The sequence below is a fragment of the Leptonychotes weddellii genome, chromosome 3 (genome assembly GCF_054177405.1).
Source record: "Leptonychotes weddellii isolate Sample4059 chromosome 3, ASM5417740v2, whole genome shotgun sequence".
Lineage (NCBI taxonomy): Eukaryota > Metazoa > Chordata > Mammalia > Carnivora > Phocidae > Leptonychotes > Leptonychotes weddellii.
Genome location: NC_138371.1, coordinates 166,885,031 through 166,899,239, shown reverse-complemented (window position 1 = coordinate 166,899,239; position 14,209 = coordinate 166,885,031). Strand labels below are relative to the sequence as shown.

Sequence of the window (14,209 nt, the reverse complement as noted above, 5' to 3'; positions counted from 1 at the left end):
GAAAATAATTTTGTTTGTAGAAGAAATTTTTAAACCTAACATTTGTAAATTTATGAATTTTAAATTTTGCATTTGTCCACATCAGCTTTTGTGCCATGCCAGATAGCAGCCCTGTGACTTTGAGAGGTAGAGAGCCTCCCCAACCCCGCATTTCCTCACAGGCAGAAGACTCTGATTGCGAACGGTCAGCCCAGGTTTAACAGTATGCTATGTATGCTGTCTGTATGGTGTGCTGCCTGTTGCAAGAGACCCTGTTTATTCTAGTTATTACGCCAGGGAGAAAAACCAGAGCAAGTTTCTCTAAAATCAGTCAAAATAGCTACCACGTGCTTAGTGTGTGGCAGGAATCATCCCTATGCATGCTGTGATTTATCTATTTATCATTAAAAAGTAGATAGGGAATTTTGTCCCTCAGATTCCACAGTTAGAAAATGAAAGATTGGGGTGCCCTGGTGACTTGGTGGGTGAAGCGTCTGACTCTTGGTTTCAGCTCAGGTCATGATCTCAGGGTTGTGAGATGGAGCCCCATATCGGGCTTCACACTGGGCATGGAGCCTGCTTAAGATTTTCTCTCGGGCGCCTGGGTGGCTCAGTCGTTAAGCGTCTACCTTCGGCTCAGGTCATGATCCCAGGGTCCCGGGATCGAGCCCCGCATTGGGCTCCCTGCTCTGCGGGAAGCCTGTTTCTCCCACTCCCACTCCCCCTGCTTGTGTTCCCTCTCTCACTGTGTCTCTCTCTGTCAAATAAATAAATAAAAAAAAATAAAAAAAAAAAATTTTCTCTCTCCCTCTCCCTCTGCTGCTCCCTCCCACTCATTCTCTCTCTCTCCCTCTCTAAAAAAGAAAAAGGAAAAGAAAAGAAAGAAAGAAAATAAAAGATCAATAACAGAATTTGTAAAAGATCTTGAACATTCGAGTTCACAAAAGCATCTAATTCCCTTGCAAGTGTTTTACTTTGGAAGTCCTAGTTTACTTTTTTATTCCTTTGAATTGTGGCTGCCCTTTTTCTGTTGCTTATGGTCAAATACATATTTCTGTATTATCATGGGAAAATAAAATACCAGCTCCTTCATCCTTCAAGATTCTCTGTTCCCACCACCCCACAAGGATTAGCCTTTCGCCCTATCTGTGCCTTCCTCCTCTGCTTCTTTTCTCCCACCCCCTCCCCACGTCTCCCCTTTCCCTCTCCCCAGCATCCAGTCCTCTGCTGCAGTTCCGTGATTTTGTTCTCACCTATTATGACAATGATTTCCTTGTAGCGTGTCTCTTCTTGTTCAGGGGTTTCCATTTACTTATTTATTTCAGTCACCTACAGATGTTATTTCTCTCTCCTCCAACATTGCAGAGGACAAGTCTGATGCCAATGTCATTTTTTTTTTCATTTGAATGTAATTAGGTTTTTCTTTGGTGGGTGGTTGGTTGGTAGGTTTTCTGGTTTGAGGAAGCTTTTAAAACTTTCTACATATCCTGGGAGTTCAGAAACTTTACCAGGATTTACTTTGTATGTCTTTTCTCATCAGAACTACCCTAACTGGGGAGTCTTTTCAGTTTGCAGACTGAGATATTGTCAGGGAAATTTTCATTGATTATTTGTTCAATGATTACTTTTCCATCTGCTCCTTTTTTTCTCTTACCTGTTCCATTATGATTGCCGTCTCTCTGTTTTTCTTCTGTGCTTTGAAATAATTGTTCTACTTGATCTTCCAAGCCACTAAATTGATCTCATCTGAGAGCTTCCTTTGCTTTTAAATTTTGAGTGGAAAATCACAAAATGCGTGCACACGAACACAATATCCTTAACCCTCCTTAAAGACTTCAACTGTTTTTTTTAAAAATACTATTAAATTTGTCACGTTTCTTGTCTGCAGTTATGTTTCATTCAATACTATGCACAGGGCATAGATGCGAAAGTGCATGTGTCGGTGGATAATCAAGTGGGAGGATGATGGCCTGGTTTCAGCCAAGCAGCCTGAAATTGCATTTTACGTACTAGAACACAGATTGTTTATTTGTAAAATTTATTTCAGAAGCACACTTTAAGCCAGAGGTGTGGAATGAACCTCCGGCCTGGGCTGTGGTTCTGACCAGCTATCTCCAGGAAGAGTGCCGAGAGCTGGTAGCAGTTATGCCCCAAAGTGGGCATAAATCCACCACATGCTCTTTCAAATCACTAAGCACATTATCCCACTGAAAACACAAAATTGAAATTAGCCCATGAAAATTTATTTTCTGTCTGAAAGCAAATGTGATGTTTCTCACACTTCCTGAACAGAGCATTTTGAAATTGGTGAGGAAGAAAATAAAGAGGTTCTTGGCAGGTGTGGGGGTGGTTGGAGGGTGGTCTGAGGAGAATTGGGCACATTCTGTGCACCCCTCTGGGTGCCCACTGCCATCCCTCCTCCAGCGATCCCTGTGTTGGGTCACAGTCAGAGAACTTCAAATGCCATTTCTGATTTCCTTAATGTCCTTATATTTTTGTGGCTTCTTCCTACCTTCTCATTTGACAGTTCTTTTTAACTAACCGAAAGGAAGATAACAATTATAGTTTTATTCTGTAATCTCACCATTGAGCCTTTCTTATAATCTCCTAAAATCTAACGAACTAGCAAAGCACCGAACTGCTCCTCGGTGGTATCCAAGTCACTTGGCATCTTAAAAGAGACTAGAATTTTCTGAAGACTGCAGGCAGTCCCCAAACTCTAAGGTTGGCTGATTCCAACACACCATATGTGATCTCATATGAGGAAAATTATCAGCGATGGTTAGGTTATCCGTCATCCCATGCAAGCCTGTTGGCCCACGTATAGGTAACCCTACAGTTGGGCTAATGTTATTTAGCCCCTTGTGAGCTTCATTCTCTGGATCCATGCTTCAGCTGGGGAGGTGGGAAGAAGAGAATATATTTTCCCTTCATCTCAGGAGCCACTACCCTGGTGTGGCAGCAGTAAGATTTGGTACATGCTACCATTCCTTCTTAAAGCTTTGGCTTTATTTATGCCTCTGAGAAAGTCACCTTCACTCCTTTCAGGTTCCCAGTGTTTCCAGCTTCAGCTGCCATCAGCCCCTGGCATTCTTCATAAACACTTGGAACTTGTCTTTGTTGAGGGCCATCATCAGCCAGGAACACCCAAAACAGAGAAGCCCACTTAATGACTTTCAGCATGAGGATACAGAAATCGAAGAGAGAGCAGTCTGGTATTTTGTATTTTTAAATATGCCAAGCCTTTTGTATTTTTATTAAGAACCCCTAAAGCAACATAAAATCACAGAAACACATGACAAAAATCCTGAACAGAGACCATACCTCTCTCAGCTCCTCTGATAAAATATTTTTCAGCGAGCACTTGGAAATTTCTGTGACAGCCCCAGCTGCCTTTGGAAATGCCAGGCTGTGTCAAGTGGATGGCAAGGTTTCTCACTCGATGTGAAGAAACTCCCCCAGCACCGTCCAACACAACTTGGGGCTGTTTTTCCTCAGAGTAGTAAGAAATAAAAAGTAAATGAGCGGCTGGCTTATCCATGGTTCCCATGACATGAAAAAGAGGAACACTAAAATAAAACATTTCCCTTAATGATTACCTGTAAGGAGAAACTTCTGACTCTGGCTACACTAGAGGGAATCATTTTCCTCTTGCTAAGGAAAACACTGAGTGCCCAGGAACATGAAGATCATAAGTAAAGGGATTAAAAAAAAAAAAAAAAAAAAACTGACAACAAAAGGTGGGGATGTTTTTGAGTAAGCAATGCAGGAAACGAGGAAACATGAAAGCACTTGCCAGACAGGATTTTCTCTCAGTCATTACCCTGGCTTTGAACAACCCTAAGTAACTCCATGGCAACCTCGCTTTGCAGAAACCGTGTTCTTAAAAATAGCTCTGATTACCTTTATCACGTCGTTTAAAATACCTGTCCTTCCCACATAAAAAACGAGCAAACAAAAACATAAAAATCTTTAAGTTACTGATACAGATCCTAAAGGAACAGAATAGGAAACTGTGCTTTCCCACCTCTTCCTTAGGGTGAATGGCTGGCCTTCCCGACTCCGTAGAAACGGGCATTCCCAAGGCTAATTACCCCATCCCTCTCTCTTCCCGTTTCCCCCACCTGGGCCATCAGCCAGGGGTTCCCTCTCCTTCTGATTAAAGGATAAACCTGCATCTCTTGAGAGGAGTTTTTCTAGTTTCCAAGCAGAAGGTAATGGTTTTCTACTCCGTTTTTTTGTCCATATTATTGAAACTAAACCCTGGGTTTCTTAAGTAGAGTGCTTATTAGTAAATTGAGATGTGAACTTGCTTTTCCAGTAACCTTGGAAATGGAAGCAACCACTCAGTCCTCCTGAGTGAATCATTTCAGCGAAGTCAGGGTTTCCCACCTTCCCCCACTCCCCACGGTTGGATATGGGGCCTCTCACTGCCCTTTAGCTGAGCTCCCCCATCTTTCTGCCCTGCTGTCTTGGCTGCCGTGCCATGTGGGGGATGGGGGGCAGAACCTCACAGTGTCTGGACAACATGAGGGAACCACACAATCACATCAGCCCGAGAGAGACAGATGGATGAGGTCTGTCCCAGCAGCCCCCTTGTGAGTGCACTTCCTAGTATAGTTTCGGAATCATATGATAAAGGACAGAGAGTGTTTCGCTGACAATAGGGCAATGTCTGTCCTCTCTCACCTGCCTCCTTTCTGCTAAGCATATAGCAAGTTCCATAGTAAGCCTTCACCATTATCAGCCAACCCATGTACAAAAGGAGGAAAGTGATACAAGTTATTACTATGTTTGCTTTACCCTTTTCATTTCCGTAAGTCTTCACGCTCACTCAGTCATTCAGCAAACGTTTGTGGAACACCTGTTATTCAGCCGGCACTCTTCGGGGCCATGGGAATTCAACGCTGAGCGAGATGTGAGTGGTGCCCTTTAGAAGCTTGTGGTCTAATGGGAAGAAACATGTGTAAATGCATGGAAGCAGAAAGTGCTACAGGAACCCCAGATAGGACCCCCTCCACCCCCCTTACAGGAGCAAGAAGCTTGAGCAGTGTAAGAGGAAGGTGCTCCAGGCCGAGAGAAAAGCATGCAGAAAAGTGCAGGACGCAGAAGATGCTTGATCTGACTGTTCGTCGTGAGAAGCAGAGCCGAAGAGTGATTATGACCATAGTGATAAGTGATACAGGTTCTGATCCTCATCTGTAAAGTAGAGGTAATTCTTATTTTCAGGGTTTGCTATGAGGATTAAATAATATGCCTAGCATTGCGCTGGCAAAGCATATGTGCCTCTGATACCAGATAAGAAAGGTTACTGATACTAAACCATACCAGGAATTCATCAGCAAATAGACATAGTCATCAATAAAGATGAAGGACTTTTACTTAAATTAACCTTTGGTTGTAACAGTCTAGTTAAGCACGGTATACTAATCGCCAATTTGTTTTCTTTATTGATCGCGAATCTGGGTTTTTTTAGTTTGCTTTTTTATGATATTTCAGTGACTACCCCCATTGCCTATAGAGTGTCTTAGACTATCAAGAAGTAAAGTAAATTGCTCTGGAAAGATTTACTCTTTACAAAGCCTTGTTGATTGCCAGACAACATTTTGTATTTTTCTGTGATTCTAGAGTGTTTGAGGAGTTGTTCCGGTAACTGTACATAGTAAGTTACTGATCTATAATTTCCAGGATAGTTTACTCACCAAAAAAGAGAGAGAGGGAGAACAGCCTATTTTCATCTTTAGGGCTTTTGCTCTTCTGAAAGAATTTTCTAAAATAATAGCTTAGCATCTCTGCAGTGCCATTCAAGACTTATCTCTAGGAGAAGAGTGGGAGATGACATGACACCACCACCCCACTGGGGCCCAGATCACAGAGTTACAGTGTGGTCCGGGGGAGGGAAGAAGCAGCGTTCATCAGCCCAAATGTGAAAACCCTATGCACTTCTCTCTTTAGCTTCAAAATGAATTCCTGGATGATTGATTCACTCCCAATAACGGAGACAAAAAGATACAAAATATAAATGAAAACTTTTTCTTACATTTTTATTGATCTTTTCAGGATGTTTTTGAGCTCAGATCAAAATACAGCCTAGTTCGAGTGCATGTTTTTTCATTTGACATTTATTTCTTGAGGGCCTTTATATGTAAACAGTGTCCAGGGGTCCCGGTAATAAACACATTCTGCTGCTTTCAACTAACACGAGAGGAGGAATTCCCTATCAATGATTTTTTTTTTTGCATTTTATTTGCATATTTTGTTGTGTAATCCCACTTTGGGTTTGGGATTATCAGTAATTTGCTTGCATTCCTTAGGTGTCCATCCACTGAAGGTCAAAAGTAAATACGTCTTAGGATCAAGCATCTTCTATAGGTAATGGGGAAGGCTTTTAACCACAAGTTTTCGGTGCTGTCTCCAAAACAGGTATCAGAGCACTGAGCTTGCAGCTAATCCTATGTGTGAAATTTACATTTTGCTCTACTTTTTCAACATTCTTCTCTTTGGAGTCCAGTTGTACTCCTAAGTTTTACTTTCTGTTAAGTGTATTGCCAGTCTTGATGTGTTACAGTTTTGCTGGGGCTGGCGTTCTTGTTATTTGAATCTGAAGTCCAGATACAACTGAATCATAACTGGAGAGCAAGCACTGCTCCCTTGTATTATCTGGGTGCCTTGGATTTTAAATTCACAAACAGCTGCATGGTTCAAAGCATCTGGCACTTTCTCCCAGAATCATAAATCCACTCATCTTTTTTTTTTTTAATCTCTGCAGGTTTTCAGTCTTTGTCTTTCTGTTTATATGAGCTGTAACCATGAAGTTATATGCTAGGTATATATTACAGCTTCTCACCAGGGAGCACTGGATATGGAGCATATCTGTCTGTGAAGACACTGCTTTTCCCTCATCTTTTGCATCCTCGGCATCATTATACTAGGCTAGCTGTCGTGTAAGTTGTTGGAGATTTGGCCAAATGTCCAGTGCCACAAGCTTTAGCGACTAAAACATTGCCATGCAATTCAAGTGCAAAAAAGTTAAGCCAATTAAGTTTCCAATCATTTACTCTCTGGTTTCACAAGATTTTCCTATATATCGAGTGAATTGATGCCTTTCAAAATGAATAGTCCTCCTTTGTAATTTTTACCTAATTCACATTTGTTATTTCAAAGATTCACTTCATATGAAAAGAAATGTAGAACGGAGAAGAGTCATCTTTAATATTAGGCATTGTATTTGTTCTTTAAATATATTTCAAGAACAAATTACAGGCAGTGCTGGACAGTGGAGGATCATGTAGTGGACAAGGAATATACCTTCCTTATCATATGGAGCTTATGATCTAGTGAAATTCACAGAAAAATAAAAAGATGTTTCACACACAGAGCAATGATCAACATGTACGGAGTACCCTGGAGTCCAAAGGAAGACTCTGTGTGTGTGTGTGTGTTTGCACGTGTGTGTGTACATACATATTTATAGATTTTTTTAACTTTTATGCCTGGTGTTTTTTCAAGGTTCAGAATTTATAATGTTGAAATAACAAGATCAAAAATCTCGACCTATCATCTAAAACTCCCTTTTCATAAAATCACATTCTAAGATGTATTTCAAACCTTCGTAACATGGTATTATAATGATATTCACCTTTGTATACATTGTAATGTGACTATTTTAATTTTGCTGCCACCTACGCTAATCACTTTTTTAAATTCTTTCTTTCCGAGCATAATGTCAATTTTATAAAAAGTTTATTTTATAGAAACATCCTGCTATACACGTGATCTGTCATATGCACTTTGGGATTAGTTTTCAGTTCACAGGTGCATGAAAAATTAAAATACACTTGAATGACATACCTACCACCTTCAACCTATGTAATTTTAAGTAATTGCTTATTTCCAATTATGACATTTTATGTGGGGGACTTATTCAATAAAGCAGCTAATTACAATAATTACACTACACTTTTCTAGCAGAAGTGACATTCATCAAGCCCTGTTAATTGGACCATGGTTTTGTGCTTTATGGCCATATGTTTTTATAAATGTGTTTCCATTTATTATCAACCTGTTAATATTTTCAAAATGAAAAAAAAATATGGCTCTCAAACTTTTTCTCAGTTACAAACAGAAATACACTGTTAACAACTCCAAATCAGAAAAAGTTAGTCAAATACTTAGAATACTTATGGTTTTCTGTCTCAAGTAAATACTAATGCTGCCTTCATTAGTATTAGGTTATTTGGCTATCAGACTGAAACCATGGCTCTTCGGACTAGCACTGCAGCATCCCAAAGGAAGCTAGTACTTATTCCCTGATATAGCTCTAGGGTGACTCTCAGACTGATAAATTGAATTAATATTCTGCTTAATTGAAAGTGGTGATGGATCCCAGCTTTCGAGGAATCAGTAGACATAAAATATAAATACCCTTATCATACTAGCACTAATAGGTTAGAAAAGTTATTGATCTCCTTTAGTGCTTCGGGGTCATTATTCTGAAAATCAGGTATGCATATATAGAACAAAGGAAAAACATGGCTAGTTTAGCTTTTGCATTAGGATTTGGGATAAGAGCAAGTTCTATGTAGAAACCAAATCTTTCAAGTCAAGCAAACAATGTTGTATCACAGTATAGTTTGGAAAATGCTTTTTTTTAATACTGTTGAGCTTAGTACATTTTACATAAACATCATGTTTAGCGACAAGATTTGAACACTGCATCTGTACAATCAAGACTTCTAATTGTAATTCTTCAATTTGCAATTTGGGGGACCAAAATAGCATAATTTCTATGAATGTCAGATTTTTCACCTGTAAAAAAGAGATAATAGCACCTACCTATGAGGGTTAATTTGAAAACCCAGTTTAAAATATGTATATAATGATTCAGTACATGATCAAAGAGCCAAGAAAATTAATAAGGATTTAGAAGATTTGAAATACACAGTTGACCGGCCTTCATTCAGCAACTAGAGAACGCACATTCTGATTGAGGGACACATAAACAACTTACAAAACATGGCCACCTATGAACCACAAAAGAATTCTAAACATAAACCAAATCAGTATCCTAGAGAAGACATTTTTTGACCAAATTGTAATAAAATTAGAAACTAAATAACAACCACAAGAACATCAACACATTTCAAAATTTAAAAATCACTTATAATAATTTAGGGAACATAGAAGAAACTGCATGGAAATAAAAAGTTTCTAGAACTGAAAACTAATAAACACCATATAGATCAAACCTGTGAGAAGCAGCTAAAGGCATGTTTAGAGGGAAAATTATAGCCTTGAGTGCATATTTAGTAAAGGAATAAAGGCTGACATTAATCATCCAAATATTTAACTCAAGAATTTATAAAAATACTAACCAAGAAAACATGAAGACAGCAAAAAGAAAAAAAAAGATACAAGTGGATATTAATCAAATGGGAAAAGAAGCGATAAGTAATATCTGTAAAGCTAAAATTTTGTTCTTTGAAAGGACAAATAAAAATTATAAATCTGCATCAAAATTCAACAAAAAAAATAATTAAGGAGTCTTCTGGAATGATGACAGAGGCGTTGGCACAGGTTTTTAATCTCCTTGAATTCCCACATGGAAGTAAGCAGAATGCCTAGATAATAACCAAAATCCATAGATAACATTCACAACAAAATTAGGTAATTCACAAACCACAAGTCAAAGCAGGTGCAGACAAACCAGTAACCACATGTTTGCATGGTGACTTAGTCTGTCAGGGTTGCTCTATTTATCTCTCAGAGTTCTGAGGCTGGAAGGTCTCAGATCAAAGTGCCGGCAGATTCGGTGTCTGGCTCCTTTTCCTGGTTCACAGATGGCTGCCTTCACATCGTGTGTTCATATGGCAGAAAGAGGATGGACTCTGGTCTCTTCCTCTTCTTATGAGGGCACAAATGCATGTCATGGGGGCTCTAGCCTCATGACCTCCTTTAGACCTAGTTACCTGCCAGAGACCCCACCTCCTAATATCTTCCCCTTTGGGGGGCTAGAGTTTCAACATATGAATTTGAGGGTATAAAACATGGTCTGGGCAACTGTGGGAAAGAAGCCGAGGTGAGTTACAGGGCATGTAATGTCTTTGAGACCAGGAAAACACCTGCCTAGTTCCATCCATACTGAAGAAAAATATCCAAGAGTGGACTCAAAATTGAGCAAGCCAGTGACAAGAGTGATGAAGGGAAAAATAGATCCAGATCAAATTGGTGGTGTCTGTTATCCATAACAGAGCCAGAGAATCTTAGAAAGAAGGCTGCCGTATGGATCACGATGTCAAAACAACAGAAGAAGAAGCTCTGAAGCCAAAATGAAATACTAAACTGCTCAGGAAAACAAATTGTGCATAAAAACGAGCAACAGAGATTTATCAAAGTCAAATTCCCCACAAAAGTTGTAAGAAAAAAAGAATAAGGAGCAGAATACTGTCTTGATAGAGAGTGAAAGCTTACCATAAAGACATACCCACAAACGACCCAAACTGTAGCATACCATGGCAAATTGAGTTAAAAGACATACAGATTACGAAAGACTAGAATAGCAACAAAAGTAAGAAATTCAAACATAAGGTGCTAGAAATCAGGAAAGAAGTACAGTTGACTCTTGAACAACGTGAGTTTGAACTGTGCGCATCCGCTTATATGCAGATTTTTTGATAAATTCAATATAGTACTATAAATGTATTTTCTCTTCCTTATGATTTTCTTAATAACATTTTCTTTTCTCTAGCTTACTTTGTTGTAAGAATGAAGGGTAGAATACATATGGCATACAAAATATGTGTTAAGTTACTATGTTATCGGTAAACGCATCCAGCCAATAGTAGGCTGTTAGTAGTTAAGTTTTTTTTGGGGGGGGTGGTCAAAAGCTATATGTGTATTTTCAACAAAATGGGTGTCAGTGCTCCTAACCCCTGCATTGTTCCAGGGCCAACTGTATAAAAAAAAAGCAATTAAGACTAAGCTGGAAGGAACATAAAGTGATTACATACATCAGTTGATACCTAAAGAAAACTAGAAAGTGAAGAAGAGAAAATTTCAAGAAATCAAAAAGAAATGAAGAAAGAGATGAAAATGACTTGAAAGAAAATGACAAATTGAAGAAATTCAAAGGAGGTCCAACATCTACGTTACAGGAGTCCTGAAAGAAGAAAACCAAAGCAATAGCACAGAACAAGAATTAAACTTTTCTGAAATATAATAAGATTTGAAGCTATATACTGAAAGGACACACCATGTAACTGAAATATTAATCATGAATGACCAAAAATAAGATACATTCCAGACAAATTACAGGAACTTAAGTATATATATATATTTTATTACATATATATATATTTAAAAAGGTATCACTCTTAACTATAGAGAACAAACTGAGGGTTTCTGGAGGAGGGTGGGTGGGGGGTGGGCTAAATTGGCTATGGGTATTCAGGAGGGCACTTGTGTTGAGCACTGGGTGTTGTGTGTTAAGTGATGAATAGTGATTCATCAGGAATAGAATTTCTACTACTGAAACCAATATTATGCTGTATGTTAACTGGAATTTAAATAAAAACTTGAAACCAAATAATAATAATAATAATATAATAAATAGGTATCCAGCTCAAAATGAACAAGTGACATATAAAGGAAAGAGCATTAGATTACCATCAGACTTTTCGGCAGGAATGCTTTATGTCAGAAGAAATTAGAGTCACATATATAGGATATCCAGAGAGAGAATATATGAGCCAGGTGTTTTTTTTATATCTGGGAAAACAGACTCTTGAGTTTAAAGGGAAAAAAGGAAAACAACTGCTATTCAGATGTAAGAATGTAAGTAACATTGTTCCTATGAGGCTTTCCTGCAGAAACTACTAGAACACATGCTTCGACAACCACAGTGAGTTCCAAAAATGACTCTACAACTTTGACATAACAAGTGGTAAACATTCCTAAATTGTGGATGACCAACTATGACTCCACGAGGGTTAAAATGAAGAGAAAAATATGTAATAGCTATTTGCTCTGCCAATATGAGTATAGTGCAAGTGTACAAATAAGAGGAAAATGGGAAGAATATATTGAAATACTTTTTACAGATCCATTAACTGTATCGTGTTAGAATAGGTATTGTAATTCTAAGACTACTCTCCATGAAATGTGAAATAAAAATGAGTTCTTATCAGATAGTCTAATGTGCGTCATCCTCTGTGTACGTGAAAATCAAGAGCCTTGATGTGGGGCGGGGGTGGGAGGGGTGGATACAGACACAGAAGAGATCCAGATGTCATATAGAAGAGATGAGGTAAAGACCCTGTGTCCTGAATTCAAATTGAAAATATCAGAATAAACTCAGGCAAAGTCCTCAAAACAGTGACCGACTCAGTAGCAATGAGTTTCACTGGCATCTAAATTATGTTTTTCGAACCCATTTCTCAATAAATAAACCAGGGTTTTTTGGAGAAAATTGTTAATGTGGAAGAGGAAGCATATAGAAGATGAGCTTGGGATATCTTGCCATACCTAACAACAAGGAAACTTACACAAAGACCAATAGAGGCAGGGCAGAAGAACCCATGGGCCATCTTGAGAAAGCTCCCAATGAGCGCAGTTGGGATACTGTGACCCTAACATGAGGGTAATGGTTGTAATGGATTGAAACCATATATATTTAAATCCTTGAGTTCATAATAACGTTTTTAAACTAGTGATTGGTCGCCTTCAGAGGACGGATAGAAAAGCAATTAATTAAATAAAAATGAACAAGTAAAGGGGCGCCTGGGTGGCTCAGTTGGTTAAGCGACTGCCTTCGGCTCAGGTCATGGTCCTGGAGTCCCGGGATCGAGTCCCACATCGGGCTCCCTGCTCGGCGGGGAGTCTGCTTCTCCCTCTGACCCTCCCCCCTCTCATGTGCTCTCATTCTCTCTTTCAAATAAATAAATAAAATCTTAAAAAAAAAAAAATGAACAAGTAAAGGTAAAGAATTCAACATTTATCTTACATTTTCCATATGAATTGAACTACTGAGTAACCAAATAGTACATGAAAAGAAGTCTCTTGTTATACAAGTATTCCAACTGATAAATGAGAAAGAAGTAGTAATTTTTCACACTGAATGAATCAACAATCTAAGCAACAAACATCAATACTACTACTAACATCACAAAAAGAAGAACAACTGGACATTATGTGGCGATGAAAGGCTGCACCACCACCTTTGGCCTTACCAAAGCGATCAAGTATGAGGCTGATGAGACTCTGGGTCCAGCTGCTGATCTGCAGGAAGTACAGAAGACAGAGGAACATGAGAACTATGCTGTGAATGTGCACTTGGGAAAATCCAGACTCCCGGAAACTACAGGTCACATGGCCCAGGTCCTTCAACCATGAGGGGAAAAGGAACTACCTACAGATGAAAAGATGTTAAAGAAATTGCCAGAAAAGCAGCAAGATCCATCCATTGCTGTGTCCTTCAGCTCCAAGTTATTCAACCACAAATAACTGCAAATTTGAACCTCCTAAGTTTCACATTAAAGTGCATGGTTCTAGAAACATCTTTTACATTAAAATTGTAAGACAAAAAAAATCATCTCTGTATTGCTTGAACATTTACATTTATTATTTTATCATTAATTCAGCCAGAGAATGGTTATCTTCTGGAGTTGGGTGTTTTAAGTTTAGAAACAAAATAAAACCACCAAAAAGGTGGTCTTTTTTTTTTTTTCAGTGCGAACTCCCTGTGACGTCACCCATACCCCTCCTTTTAAGTCCCACATGTCTGACATGTTTATATCCAGAAGAAACAATTACTGACACCTTCCATAGCTGTAACTGAAAACTTCAGATCTAAAATTACTTATCCCGAAATTGATTTCTATATTCCTTGTTTTGATCATTTCAGGTGGCTGTCAGTATCTTTTGGAGCCAGAAGAGGGCACTGCAGAGCAGCGTAGCTCTGAGTACTTGGGACTAGCAGACCCTGTCCTTTGCAGAAATGTGCAAAGCTTTACTGCAGAAATAAGAACAACTGAAGGGATAGTAGATAATCACTATAGGCCTTCTTTATTTACTAGGGAAAAAAAAGAACAGTCAAAATATATAACTATCTAAATACATATCTAGGCTATCAAATATGCATACAGATAGATGATAGATAGATATAAATGTAGATATTTCTTCTTTTAAAACATCCTAAAGCTGGAGGTGGCTGGCTGGCTTATTCAGTGGAGCA

The 14,209-nt window shown here is 38.7% G+C and overlaps 1 protein-coding gene across 1 annotated transcript in view; it reads left to right on the top strand.

The window, feature by feature from the left end:
* NALCN (sodium leak channel, non-selective) overlaps positions 1-14,209 on the top strand; it is a 282,810-nt gene that overhangs the window by 213,512 nt on the left and 55,089 nt on the right. The window contains exon 18 of the mRNA XM_081815176.1: positions 6,040-6,078. Coding sequence (XP_081671302.1) covers positions 6,040-6,078 — 39 coding nt within the window. The remainder of the gene's footprint in view (positions 1-6,039; positions 6,079-14,209) is intronic.